Here is a 13,156-nt window from a genome sequence, read left to right as displayed (position 1 = left end):
CCGTCGATGGCTGTCCGTCGAGGCGGCGCGGCGCAGGAGCGTGCCAACAGGCAGCGTCCAGGTACACAGGGAGTGACAGGGCTGTTGTCTCGGGGATAATTAGCTAGACAAGACTGGCCTTGACCTTCGCTTCTGTCTCCTCGAAGGTAAAGCCGGGCGGCAGCTGTTGTCTGACTTCGCTCAGCTCATTTGCGCATCGGCAGAAGGCAACGCCAAGGACGAAAACCAGTGCAAAGAACAGGGAGGGATGAATGAGCAAGGGAGGGGAGGGAGGCAGGGAAAAGACCAGCTTCCTCACGTTGGGGTGTGTGTGTGTGTGTGTGTATGTGTGTGTGGAGTCGATTAATAATTCACACCTGCAAACGCCCCCACACACACCTCACACACACACACACTCCTACCTGACACTCGCTAGAATATCTTTTGTTTTGTGAAATCCTCCCGTTGATGAGGACTCTGCCCTCATGCATGCTAACAGGAGCTTTCCTCTGCCAGTCATTCAGACGAAGGCCTCTCATTTAGCACCGTGTGGGACTCGAGCAGAATCGTTAAGGCGGAATAAAGTCTGTAGGAGTAATTAACCTCCACCGGAGTGGAAGGCCAAAGAGCCCCTTCAGGACAACTAAAAAAAGTGTGAATGTGCTGTATTGTGAGGCCGATGGGGGGGTGCGATGTCTGCTCTCACATGCGCTTTTTAATGCACTCTTGAAACTGATAACCTTGGCTTCATTTCAGCTTGGGAAATGTGAGAAAAGGAACAGTGAAAATAAACAAAATGCCCAGTTGGGATTTGGCCCTCATTAATCAGGCTAACATACGATCAAATCTGATATTGAAGTGTGTGTGTACGCTCATTTCACTGCAGAAGTCGGTATTTATCAAGTCCATCTTTCTCGTAGTCCTAAATCTCACATCTGCTCGGAAAACGTGTACGCTCATTTCAAAGTATATGAGCTTTTTTTGGTCTTTCTGACCTGAGAACTGATATGGCATGGTTAGGATATAGGAAATGTGTTTCTTTGTAGAATTATGCATTTTTCATGTAATTTTAGAGACAAACCTCCCGGAGAGTCCTTTTCTCCGCTGAAACACTGCTGACAGATAACGATTTCTTGCCAAGTTTTGTTTTTACGACAGCCTTTAATCCCACTTTTAAGACCGACCGCCTAATAAAACACTCCTCTGCAACCAAAACATCAACTCCTGCTTCGGTAAATCTCTGCTTCTCGGATATTCCCGTCTCTGTGTGCAAATGATGCCGCGCCAAGCCTTCCTGTTTATAGGCTAAAGAGTCGCCAAACATGCTTAATTTGGGGTTTGTCACATGTAAATGGCCAACTGATTCCACACAGTCACAGTCATTCCACAGCTGCCTCTGATTGATCAATCCACGATGTAATTTGCACTCATTTAGGTGGTGTGAGAAAGTTTCATGAATCAGACATTTCCACGGTACATGCTGCACTCTTTTCCATGATGGCTGCATGAATGCCGTCCCGTTTGGCAGCGCTTCCTTCCTCCCTACCTCTGACATCCAAACCTCTAAACCGCAGCCCATAATCAATTAGCCAATCAGTTAGTTTCCCATATGGTTCCACCAGTGTGAGTTTTTCAGGGTGATATTTTTGGCACTGAAGCTGCCAATAGCTGATATTTTTGCCAATATCTTTGAACTTGACCATTTCCATGCCAAGCCTCTGAAACAGCATGAGGCGACGCATAGACAGCCAGTGTAATATTGATCAATTCTACAATAAATCTGTAATCAATCAAACTGCATCATGTCCATCATATCAGAGGAGGACGACACTGACTGGCTGATATTTGATTTTTGATAAAATGGTGATATTGACCCAATATTTCAGTCTAAACATAGTTTCCCCCCAAAAAAGGCCTAGAAATGTAATAAAAAGAATGTAATAGACCCCAGCAGTCTGGTCTAATCAACTGATGGTTTTAGTCTATGTTGTGGTGATTTGTTATGTGTTTTACTTTGCTTTTATGTTTTGTAATTTTATTGGGGTTTTTATAAGTTCAGTTAACTTTATGGGACAATACAGTTTGAATTTAGAACGCAAACGGAAGAGTTTTACTCCAAAAAATAAAATATCCACCATGTGAAAAAAGGGAAGCCTACTATTACAAAGTGATTGATAGCAAAACATAAAACCAGATTGTGGTATTTTTTTAAAAGATGGTAGTTAGCTATTGTCCTCAGTTGACAAAAAAACACACACAACACCAAATTAGACTATAGATAAGATACTTTGTGATACTTTGTTTTAAAGAGAATGAATGATGAATTTGTTCTATAATGGATTTGAAGCAAGCATCTAAACGCATTTTATCTTCATGATTTTTCAAATACTCTGTGCTTAGCATCTGAAACGATGCTTGCTTGGTATTTTCTTGGCGTACAGTACGTCTCCGCACAGAGGGACTGTTAGCTTCCCTATTAAGAACCTAATAACAGACCCATTTCCCCGGAGCCCCGCCACTTTCTCAATTAGCAGCACATCAGTTATATGCCCAGTAACATTAAGCAGACCTGTCTGGGAGCGAGTCGGGCTCGGTTTCTTGGAGGAGAGAGGCTAAAGAGCTCTGAATATTGGCTGAATCACCCCAGATGCTTCTCTGAGTGCTATTAGTCCCGGAGGAAATTGTCTCATTTGTTCTTCGCCATCTGGCCAATTACTCCTCCCCCTTTGACTACAGCCCAGTGTTTTTCCAAATCCACGAGTTTCTAGAGAGCCTGTTAGGAAATGATTTGATGAATTATGCACATTTGATAAAAAAAGACTTCCTTATTTGTTTTAATTTAAATTACATTTAAATGACTTAAAGTTAGACCGATATATTGGGCCAATACTGAGCTTTTATTAAAAATTGTCAGGTCGGTATCGCCAACCTCTGATATGATGGATATGATGCAGTTTGTTTGATTGCATATTTACTGTAAAATTGATCAATACTACACTGGTTGTCTGTAATAATTTTCATTTGTCTGTTCATCATCGTCTGTTTTGCTCCTCTCTATCACTGACTGCTATAACACAAAAGTGATCCAACCTATATCCAGTTCATAAAGCTTTTCCTGGGAAAAATCCTCTGCCACACAGGAAGTGATGCGTTTTGCGTTTCCGGTTTGTTCGGAATAAACAGAAGAAGAAGAACTGGGTAGTTAGCATGAGCAGTGATAGCCACCATGGCTGAACAGACAAAGAAAAGAGAAACTCAAACTGCATCAACAGAAAATCCAAGCCCCGCCCACACTGCTTGATTGACAGGTGATCTGTGGGAAGTGCAATGCAGAAACCACAGACTAAAGAGACTAAATAAAAAAAATTAGGAACTGACAGATTATCACTTTAACCTGAATTGACTCTAATGAGACATTTTGATCTTTTGATTTTGATTTGTTTTATTATTATTAATAGTAGTAGTAGTAGTGTCCCATTGTCTAAATGCTGTTTCAGAAGCTTTTTCAACATGCCACCAATTAAATTCTGGGGACACTGAATACTTGTCATTCTTTTTGAATTTTTTGGCATAGAATGATCAAATCTAAAGACACTGAATATTGGCTATTGGCAGCTTCAATCCAAAAATAGCAGTATGAGTACCAGCCTTAAAAAAAAAACCATAAAGCATCAGTCAAACCTTAGGCTCAACATGACCTACTTATTTATTACTTTGGCATTTTTTTTGCCTTTATTAGATAGATGAAAGCCATGAGAGACAGGAAAGCCGAGAGAGAGGGAGAGATTCACTTCCTTCCATCCTCCATGACTCACCCTCATCATCGCTTCTCTCTTTCTCTGTGTCTCTCTCTCTCTCCAACCAGCATGGCCTGGGGCTCCTTCACCTGCTGCATGGCCGCCTCCGTCACCACGCTCAACTCCTACACCAAGACGGTGATCGAGTTCCGGCACAAGCGCAAGCTGTTTGAGCAGGGCCTGCGCGAGGAGCAGACCTACCTGGACCAGGAGGCCTTCCACTACTTCCGCGACCGCTCCCTCCAGTCCATCTCCAGCGCCGTGGAGGTCTACCCCGGCCACGGCGGCGGGGGCATGCCCGGGGGAGTCGGCGGACCCGGAGCCGGGCTTATCGTCGGGGGCCCCGGGCCCGGTCCGGGTCCCGGTCCGGGTCCGGGACGGGGGAAAATGAGAGCTCCGGCGGCCTCCATAGACCTGGGGGAGAACACAGACTCTCTTGGGGAGGAGCAGTGCTGAGAGGAGGGAGGAGTCACACGTGGGAGCGGGAGGTGCATGTGAGAGAAGGGGGCGTGGCCAGGGTTGTGGTGGGCGGGGCGACGACGCGGCTCCACGCAGGTTCTGTCGCGCCAAACAACGCAAAAGCACAGCAGTCCTTATTTTCTGTTTGAACAACCATGAAGCAGAATATCGACGGGCCTGACGAGAAGAGTCGTGGAGGAACGTCAAGCCTCGGCGAAAATTAATGAGGGTCGATTCATATGTTCTCTATCTGTGAAGAAGTAAAAGAAAAAATATATAGAAAGTATGAAAAACTATATATAAGAGTTGAATGAGAGAATGAGATATTTGACCGTCAGAACTGTGACGGAAGATTCTTTATGTACTGAACGAGAAGTGAACAGTGTTCTCCAGCAGAGTTAAAGCTGCTGCATGTAGGATTTTAATCAATCATATTTTGAGACATCAATATAAATATTATAGGCAAAAGAGACCATTACCAATTAGATTAGCAGCGTAATACACACCTCCGCTGTATTTTACACTGCGTGACATTGGGTCGGATTTGGCGGGAAATCTACTAGATTGTTTAATGGCACAGGAATCATTTTTACTTTGCAAGTAATCCACAGCTTTATTCCAGCTCCATTTGTTGTTATCAAGCCTGTTATCGGCTCTTCTGCCACTTTAAAACAAATCACACCAGAGAGGACAGGTAGCAACATCCTCTTGGCAACAGGGTTTATGGGAAATGTGGTCTTAATTTTGAGAAATACAAAATACTACATGCAGCACCTTTAATATCCGTACCTAGTCCTCCAATGAAAATGGGTCATGTCCAGGCCATGCCCTTTATTTATGACGCTGAATGTGAAAAAAAAAAAAAAGTGTTTGGAGTTATAAAAAAGTACATGTCTGTTCATTTCTGATTGTGTTGATCTTGTCTAGCATAGCTAAAAACATCACATTGGTGAAACTGGGCTATAGTGACAAAGGTTTCAAATGACAGTTGGTGTTTCTCTCCCTGGCAGCCTTGTGGTTGCTTTTCACCGTTCCTGCCACAGAACTTAAAATCGCAACATGACTGTAACGCCAGTAATTCCCGTTTTAATCCTGTTGATAAGGCAGCCACGACACCGTTAAACCGACCCCAGTTTGCTGCTTTAAACACTGCCAGTGACGTCCCAACTGCTTTAAAGCATTCAATTAAATTACAGCTGATCCAAAATTATATTCAACAGATCTGTGTCTAGAACATGAATGTAGAGTAGAAGATGAAATAGTTCAGTGGTTGTTCAGGAAGTAGGCTACATGATGGAACTGCTTGACTTTTCATTGAATATGCCTTGATAAATATATATATATAGATTTGATTTCATGTCTTGAACCCCTAAAAGTGACGCTGCACTGTGCAGTTGTAGTTAGACGGTTGCACATTTTGTTATAACAACTGTTGTAAACCTGACTGCCCGTCTTCTGTCGTGGCTAAATGTAAACTCAGTCTTCCTCATTCACAGTGCCAGGAATCCAGAGGATGTTTAGGTTTCTGTTTCTGTCCCGTACTTAACATGGTTTATGGAACTAATTCAGTGACACTTTACTTGAAATTCTGTAACACCGCACAAACAATAGCTTGTTTACAGCTATATGTCACATTCATTCATATTGTCAAATATGGTGCAGTAATTGTGCATTGACAAAGCTGGTATAAGGATCGAAGGGTTAGGGTTAGGGTTATGCATGAATGTGCCATGTAGCCGTCATCAGGCTGTTATGAATGTGCTGCAAAATGGATTTCATGTAAAGTGTTTACTGTCCTTTTTGTTTTTCAAATCTTTTTCACGCAGCCACAAGCATCCTATACTCAGAAACGTCCTCGAACCAACAACAGCTACTGCTATGGGCTGTTTCATCAACGCTTTCTGCTACTTATATGTACAGTATAAAGATGACAACGAAAACAGTAATCTGGAATTTTTTCACTAAAGGCCAAATTATACTTCTGCGTTGAATTGCTGCTGTAGCTGTTATAGTTCTGCGTTGGTGATTCTGTGCGTAGACCACCGAAACACTAGATGGCAGTGTGGTGCTTTTTAACAAGGAAGTAATAACAACAGAAGTAGTAGTGTTTATAATTGGGAGATGAGCTGATGAACACATCTGAACCTCCTCAGCTCGTCTCTCTTCGATCTGCTCCATGTTGTTTTCACTATCAACGGAAATCAACCAGATACAGGTCGGAGGAAATACAAAGCGGACCAATCACAGTTCTTGCGGTCGCCCTAAGCACAGTTACATTTTTGAGTTGCACCTAAGCTACAGCAGCACCTACAGCGAATCTACGGCAACACTATGCAGAAGTATAAATTACCCTTAATAGGCCACCAGTGCATGCTGCCATATGAGAAACCGCTCCGTTACCCAAAGGTCACAGGTTCAATCCCTTATGAAAGTCATTGTCCTCTCCTGCCAGAGTGTCCTTCAGCAAATCACTGAGCCCCGACCCCTCCGATGACAGGCAGAAATGTATGTTCGTCTCTTGGGGATGTACCGAGAAAATGATTCCTGAGTATTTTGTGTGTAATATAGCAATTGGGCCTTCCAAATTTCATTAAAAAAAAAGCTGAAGTTGAATGTGGTTTATGTGCTCGGCCGTGACATGACTCCACTGGATCAAGGTTGAGGAAACGACACACTAGCTACAGTATATTACCGTCCAACTGTAAAGTGAATTTTAAAGAGTCACTAAACCCCAAACCCAAATCTGTGTAAAGCCCAGGGCTGGGTAAAGTAAACTTCTGAGTAAAGCAGGGTACTGAACTGGCCATCTGCTGATTAGCTGACCTTTGGTGCCAGGTGATGATGTCACCTTCTATGGGGTAGTGACATCACCAGACACCAAAGATCAGCCAATAGCAGATGGCAATTTCAGTAGCATGTTTTTTACCATTAGATGACAGACTTTACACGGGTTTGGTTTGGGCTTTTTTTTTTGGGAGATTCTTGTTTTCTTGATTTTGGCGACACCTTTGGTGATAAGCGGTCATTGCTTCGGTGTTTTGCACTCAATATACGCACTAGGCTAACACACTGTAATGATTAAAACAATCAATGTCGACTACGGCTAATAAACAATAGCAAAACTTACCAGTCCAAAAAAGAAAGAGCCACATCTGTATATCGCTCCTCAGTCCCTTCTCATCTTGGAGTGTTTTTCGTCTTTGGAAAGGCGATGCCGATGTTTTCCTTTTTTAGCACGCTTGCCTTCCTCTGAGCGATTAATCTGATTCTTTTCCCTTGGATTTTCTGCTCATGCTAACTACCCAGTTCTTCTTTATCTATATGAAAAGCGACCTTTTGAAATGTCACAAAAAATATAATTCAAATTCGGTGTGTTTCCATCAGTGGGTTGAAGTGAATAAATCGGCTTCCTAAACGCCAGAAAAAACACATCCAATGGAAAAAGTCTTTGAAGAATTGAATAGTATTGGTCAAGTTGTTATTGTTCTTTTGTGTCAGCTAATGTCGGCCATGTTTCATGCTTTCCTCCAAAGACAAAAACAAACAAATACACCTATTGATGAATAATGACAATTGGATATTTTATTGGATTATTGGATTATTTCTTGACCAACAAAAATGTTTTCATCCTCAAAGTAAGCGTAACATCGTTTTTGCGATATAGAGGAACATTTATTGAAATTTGCCGTTTGCTGCTTGGTCAAAATTTGCATAAAAATAACTGGATGGAAACCCAGCTACTGTTGTGAGGAACAGTTTCCACCGGGGGCTTACAGTGTTTTATTTGCCTGTTGGTATTCTCTGTGTTATGTAAGGCATGGTGGATTGTAAACACCAGGGATTAAATTGGCCGGGAGTTCCGGTGGTAATGGGACGGTCTGGGATCTGTAAAAAGCAGATGTAATCCAAACACACGTTCCAAAGCTCCCGCCGCTCCAGTTCAACCCCTGGCTGTAAAGTGAAGGTTTGTGGCAGGTCGTATTTCCCAGTCATGAATTCTCTGTACTTCACAGATGTAAACATGCTGGTGACAACAACTGAAAAATCTATTCTGTTTGAATGTATTTACTTAAATATATTTATCTATGTATTACGCACCCTGCTTCTTCTCTTTTTTTACTGGACTGAATTCAACCATTCGACTAGTCATACAGCACATTAACAAATCCTACAGATACAAGTGCAAATCAAACACTTACCACTCGATTGTGGCATTTCATGAGCAACTAATGACATTAAATCACACATTAATACACACAAATAACACAGATAGGTATTTTACTTACACTTACATCACACAGGGAAAGTATAGCAGCCCTATCTTTTCTGCAAGGTATCTACTGTATATTCCCCAAAAAAAATGCATAATACATAATATGTGTAGCACTGCTTTTCCATTACCTGTATTCAGTGAGTCATCTGTTTTCAGTAACTACTGTAGGACAGGAGGGGGAGATTGGATTGTGCTGAGTCATTTTTCTTCAGACGTCACCTTTACTGTCTCCCGGCTTGACCGTTGAGTGAACCAGAGAGTATTGACTGGAGATCATCTCAAACTCAAATGACAACGCTGCACAAGTGAACTAGCCAGCAGGGAAGAACAGGAAGGCGCTTTGAATGAGCTGCACATTGACAACAGTGACACAAAGTACCAAGGCTGTTTTTAAACAGATATTTTGGTCCATTTGTAATGAACTTTATGAGCGCACACAGCCTTTTCATCACTAACATTCAACCAAAACTGCAATCATCTAGCATACACACTGGTCTTTAATCCAATCCTTGTTTATGTCATGGGACTGGGGTGACATTTTGAGGCTGCTGATGTGCTGGCAGGCTATTCATCATGTGGCACTCGGTGATGAATCTGAGTGAGGACTTGATTAAGGAAGTCTAAACAGACTTGCAGGCCCCAGTGGACATGTTTCAGAGCCTGGGAAAATCAATACATTACAGTTACACTTAGTTAGTGCCTGACTACGAAGTTCTTAACAGACTAATAGTCACAACAGGGTCGGGGCCGTTCATGAATTGAATTGAGAATGCATGGTAAACTCCAATTCACTTCCTGGAGTTGCAGTGTGAATGTGAATGTCACCCAGCTGTAAGGAAAGAGAATGTGAATTGAATTGGAATGACAAGAAACAGAATTGAATTCCATTAAATTCCATTGAATTCCACTTCTAAGAGAGTTTGTCTCGACTCGCTAAACATTATAAATCAAACATTATGAATCAAATAAAAGACAGTTCAACAAATCAAACACATTCAATCATAATGTACAGATTACGAATACATGTTATGCTTCAAACACCACCTGAAAGGCTCCTTTAACATTTTATGATATTCAGTATTGATAATATATAGCACTATGTAATCTCAGATATGTGGTAAGAAGAACAACACAGAATTTCACTGAATTACGTAAATTCAACTTCCTGAAATTCCAATTCAATTCCACTTCAGTTTCCTGCAGGTTTTTTCAAATTCCAGTTCCTATTCCTCAGCTGAATTGGAATTGATGAGTTCATTCATAAATGTAACAGATGTATAAAACTGTTTTTCACACAGTATTGTCTGCCTGCAAATTAATGCAATCAAGAAAACTAACCACACAATAGTGTTCATCAGAGAACAACACTGATATTGTGAATGCCTAAGACCCCGTAACTAATCAGTCTAGCCGATTGATTGGTGCAGCTCCAAAATTAAGATAAGTGATAATCAAAGTTTTTTAAGCTTCTTTAGCATAAATTAGCATAGGGTTTCTTCTGGGAAAATGCAACTGTCAGACCGCCGATCTTATCCTTTAAGAAATCATACCTTTTCTGATTTTGTAGAGACATCAAAGATGAACACTTGTGTTCCCAGGCAGGTTCCGTGCCGACCTGCCTTTATGGATTAGTTTCCCTTCCCTCTGCCTTCCCATCCTTTACACAAGTGTCAGATAGACTCCCCTTGATCCATAATAGCGCCACAGACAGATGTGATGAATGGACTCTTTGAGCCATAATGGCCAGCAGAGATGCAGAGTGGGAAGATTAGCCGAGCAGTTACGGCTTCTGTTTCACTGCTTCACCGGACATTGTAAATGGAGATGGAAGATTTATAGCGAAGGGGAAACAGAGAGAAGGCCTCTCCTCCCCCGATATAACATACAGTCACACAGAGCTGCATACAGACAGAGGACGACTAGGTGTGCAGCAGGTAAGGTGTGTGTTGGTGTGTGTGGAGAGGAAACATTAAAGCAGATGTTGTACACAGGCAAAATGTTTGAAATACATCAGCTTTTTGTTCTTAAAATGGTAATGTGCTAGTTGATGTTATTGACATCTTTGTTGCTCAGCCTCATCACTGTGGTACTTCTGCACTGCACTTCCCACAGATCACCTGTCAATCAAACAGTGTGGGCGGAGCTTGGATTTCCTGTTGCTGCAGATTGAGTTTCTCTTTTCTTTGTCTGTTCAGCCATGGTGGCTATCGCTGCTCATGCTAACTACCCAGTTCTTCTTCTTCTGTTTATTCCAAACAAACTGGAAACGTGAAACGCATCACTTCCTGTGCAGTAGAGGATTTTTCCCAGGAAGGAGCTACCAGACACCGGCTGTTTAGAACAGACAATGAAAAAGCCTTCATCAACTGGATACAGGTTGAATCACTGTTGTGCGTTATATCAACCAGTGATACAGAGTAGCAAAATGGACATTTATTTATTCATTATTGCTTTAAAGGTCCCATATTCTCCACTTCCCAGTGTTTTATTTTGTGTCTTGAGGTCCATTCAAAGCTGTGTGTGTGGTGTCATGAACCAAAAACACTCTCAATCCACTTTTACACATTCATTTTCCAGCATCTCTCTGAGCCTTACCAAGAACAGGCTGTTTCTGTCGCTTTGTCTTTAAGGCTCATTAATATTAACGACCCTCTGTTCCGATTGGCTAACCGTTTCAAGAGTGAAACGTGAGACGCCGCGGCCCGGCGGCTACAGGTAGGGAAAACTCTCCGGTAATAAACAATGACAACCGCTCAACCGCTTTGAAAAAAATACTTTGTTCGTCTATTATTTCTTACAGAAATGATAATGAGCGAACCTTTGTGACGCCACAAAGTTACGGAAGTCCAAACGGCTCGTTTAGAGGCTCGCTTTTCTAATATGGATTGTGTGGATTTAGTTGCCAACTGTGCGTTTTGATGCTTTCACCATGTTTAGATAGACCATCCAACTCCTTTATCATCACAGAGGCAAGGGGAGTCCTGTTTTACACCATATGGGACCCTTAACTTCAAAGAGAAACATCACTTTTACAGGTGACTGAGGTTTATGTTTTGATGCCTCCAGGAATGCAGCGCTGGACTGTAGTATTGATGTATGGAAATGCTTTTAAAGTGTTAGACGCATGCTGGTCATGATTGATCTGTGCGGTACGTCCAACAACAGATAGGCCGACAGCCAACCAGGTGCTGTCACAGATAAGAGACACGGGGTCAAACACAATGTTCCTGATGTCAGAGGAAGATGACACTTTCTTTTCAAATGTCACACATGTCTTAAAGGTGTAAAGTACATCCTGTCTGTGGAATACTGATGCAGAACCTGGAGTCATTATTTACAGCTGCACATTCAGACTCTACATTTTGTTGGTGTTTAGCATAATCTAGCATAGTCTCATATCACGATTTAAAGAGAAATGAAAAATGACTTTATGTGATTTCTTTTAGCCCATTCCAACTATCATACACCATATTTGATAATTTATGCCAAAGAAATGACAAAAAAAAATTTTTTATTGTATTTTTATATGAAAATCTCATTACTTTTTTAACAGTCCCGCCCCTCCCATCAAATAAAACTGCCTTGCTCTCCCTAACTCATCTCCCATTGGTTTACACTTTTGAATGATCCCTCCGCCCCAACATCCTGTTTCAACAGGAAATACGTCATCACATTAAAGAAGCAAGACTCTCTCAAAATGTGGTTTCAGTGTGACTTTAAGGGGTTTAAGGAGCTAACTTAAAGTTCCATACAGCAAATTGCATACTGCTGGGTATCAGTTTTTTTTTCTTAATGGCAGAACTGCCCCCTCCCCCTCCCTGAAGAGGATCAACATGTTGGAAGTGATTTCTCCATCTTCCTTTCCCTCCTTCCACCATCTGCTGCCAGAAACTCTTTCAGCTTTAGCTCCGTTTGCTCTGGAAGAACAGAACCTCTTCCTGTTTTGTGCCGTAAAGCGATCCAGCAGATTTCCCTCCAAATCCGAGCCGGTGCCCCACAATGAGATATGCAGTGTAAAGGCTGATAGTCCTCTCAGTTATGGTCAGGTTCATTTAAGGTAATAATGTCTCAAATTTAACGTGGTATTGATTTACTGATGTTAAAATGCTACCTGTAGCATCTTTATGGATGGTGAAAATTCACCCATTGGATAATGGCTGTCTCAAAAACTTTATTTCAGTTGAATCGGTGCACCTTAACATTGGATACATGATACACTTGTACGCAAATGATGACATAAACCTGTTCTTGTTGTGCACCAAATGAGGCACAACACAGTTACAAGCCTTGAAAAATACAATGCATACATATTCCTGTGATATCCCCGGGCTTAATGGGGCTTGCTAATAGTAATCTTTTATCTCAAGGTAGACCTGCATGTATAAACAGGCAGATCTCTGAGCTCTGCCCTCCCCCAGTGTATGACTTTCCCTCTTAAGGACACCACATTAAACGAGACAAGACCCTTTATAAATCCCATAGGAGGTCGGATAGATTTTAACCGCGCTCTAACATCGCTATGCACCGTTTGGAGCGCATCTGTCATTAGTTACATAAACAAATTGGAGACGCAGCATCCATTATATTAGAAGAAGGGGAAATGAGTTATCTGTTTCCATCAAGGACAGGGAAGCATTTATAATAATAA

The 13,156-nt window shown here is 41.8% G+C and overlaps 1 protein-coding gene across 1 annotated transcript in view; it reads left to right on the top strand.

Moving 5' to 3' along the window:
- Window positions 1-4,232, top strand: part of gsg1l (gsg1-like) — a 43,968-nt gene extending 39,736 nt beyond the window's left edge. Inside the window, exon 5 of the mRNA XM_071894784.2 lies at window positions 3,845-4,232. Within this exon, the coding sequence (XP_071750885.1) occupies window positions 3,845-4,232 (388 nt within the window). The remainder of the gene's footprint in view (window positions 1-3,844) is intronic.
- Window positions 4,233-13,156: the final 8,924 nt, after the last annotated feature.

This window comes from Centroberyx gerrardi, chromosome 7, assembly GCF_048128805.1.
Source record: "Centroberyx gerrardi isolate f3 chromosome 7, fCenGer3.hap1.cur.20231027, whole genome shotgun sequence".
NCBI classification, from domain to species: Eukaryota; Metazoa; Chordata; class Actinopteri; order Beryciformes; family Berycidae; genus Centroberyx; species Centroberyx gerrardi.
The sequence above is the reverse complement of the archived record's forward strand: the minus strand, read 5'-3'. Positions and strand labels throughout refer to the sequence as shown.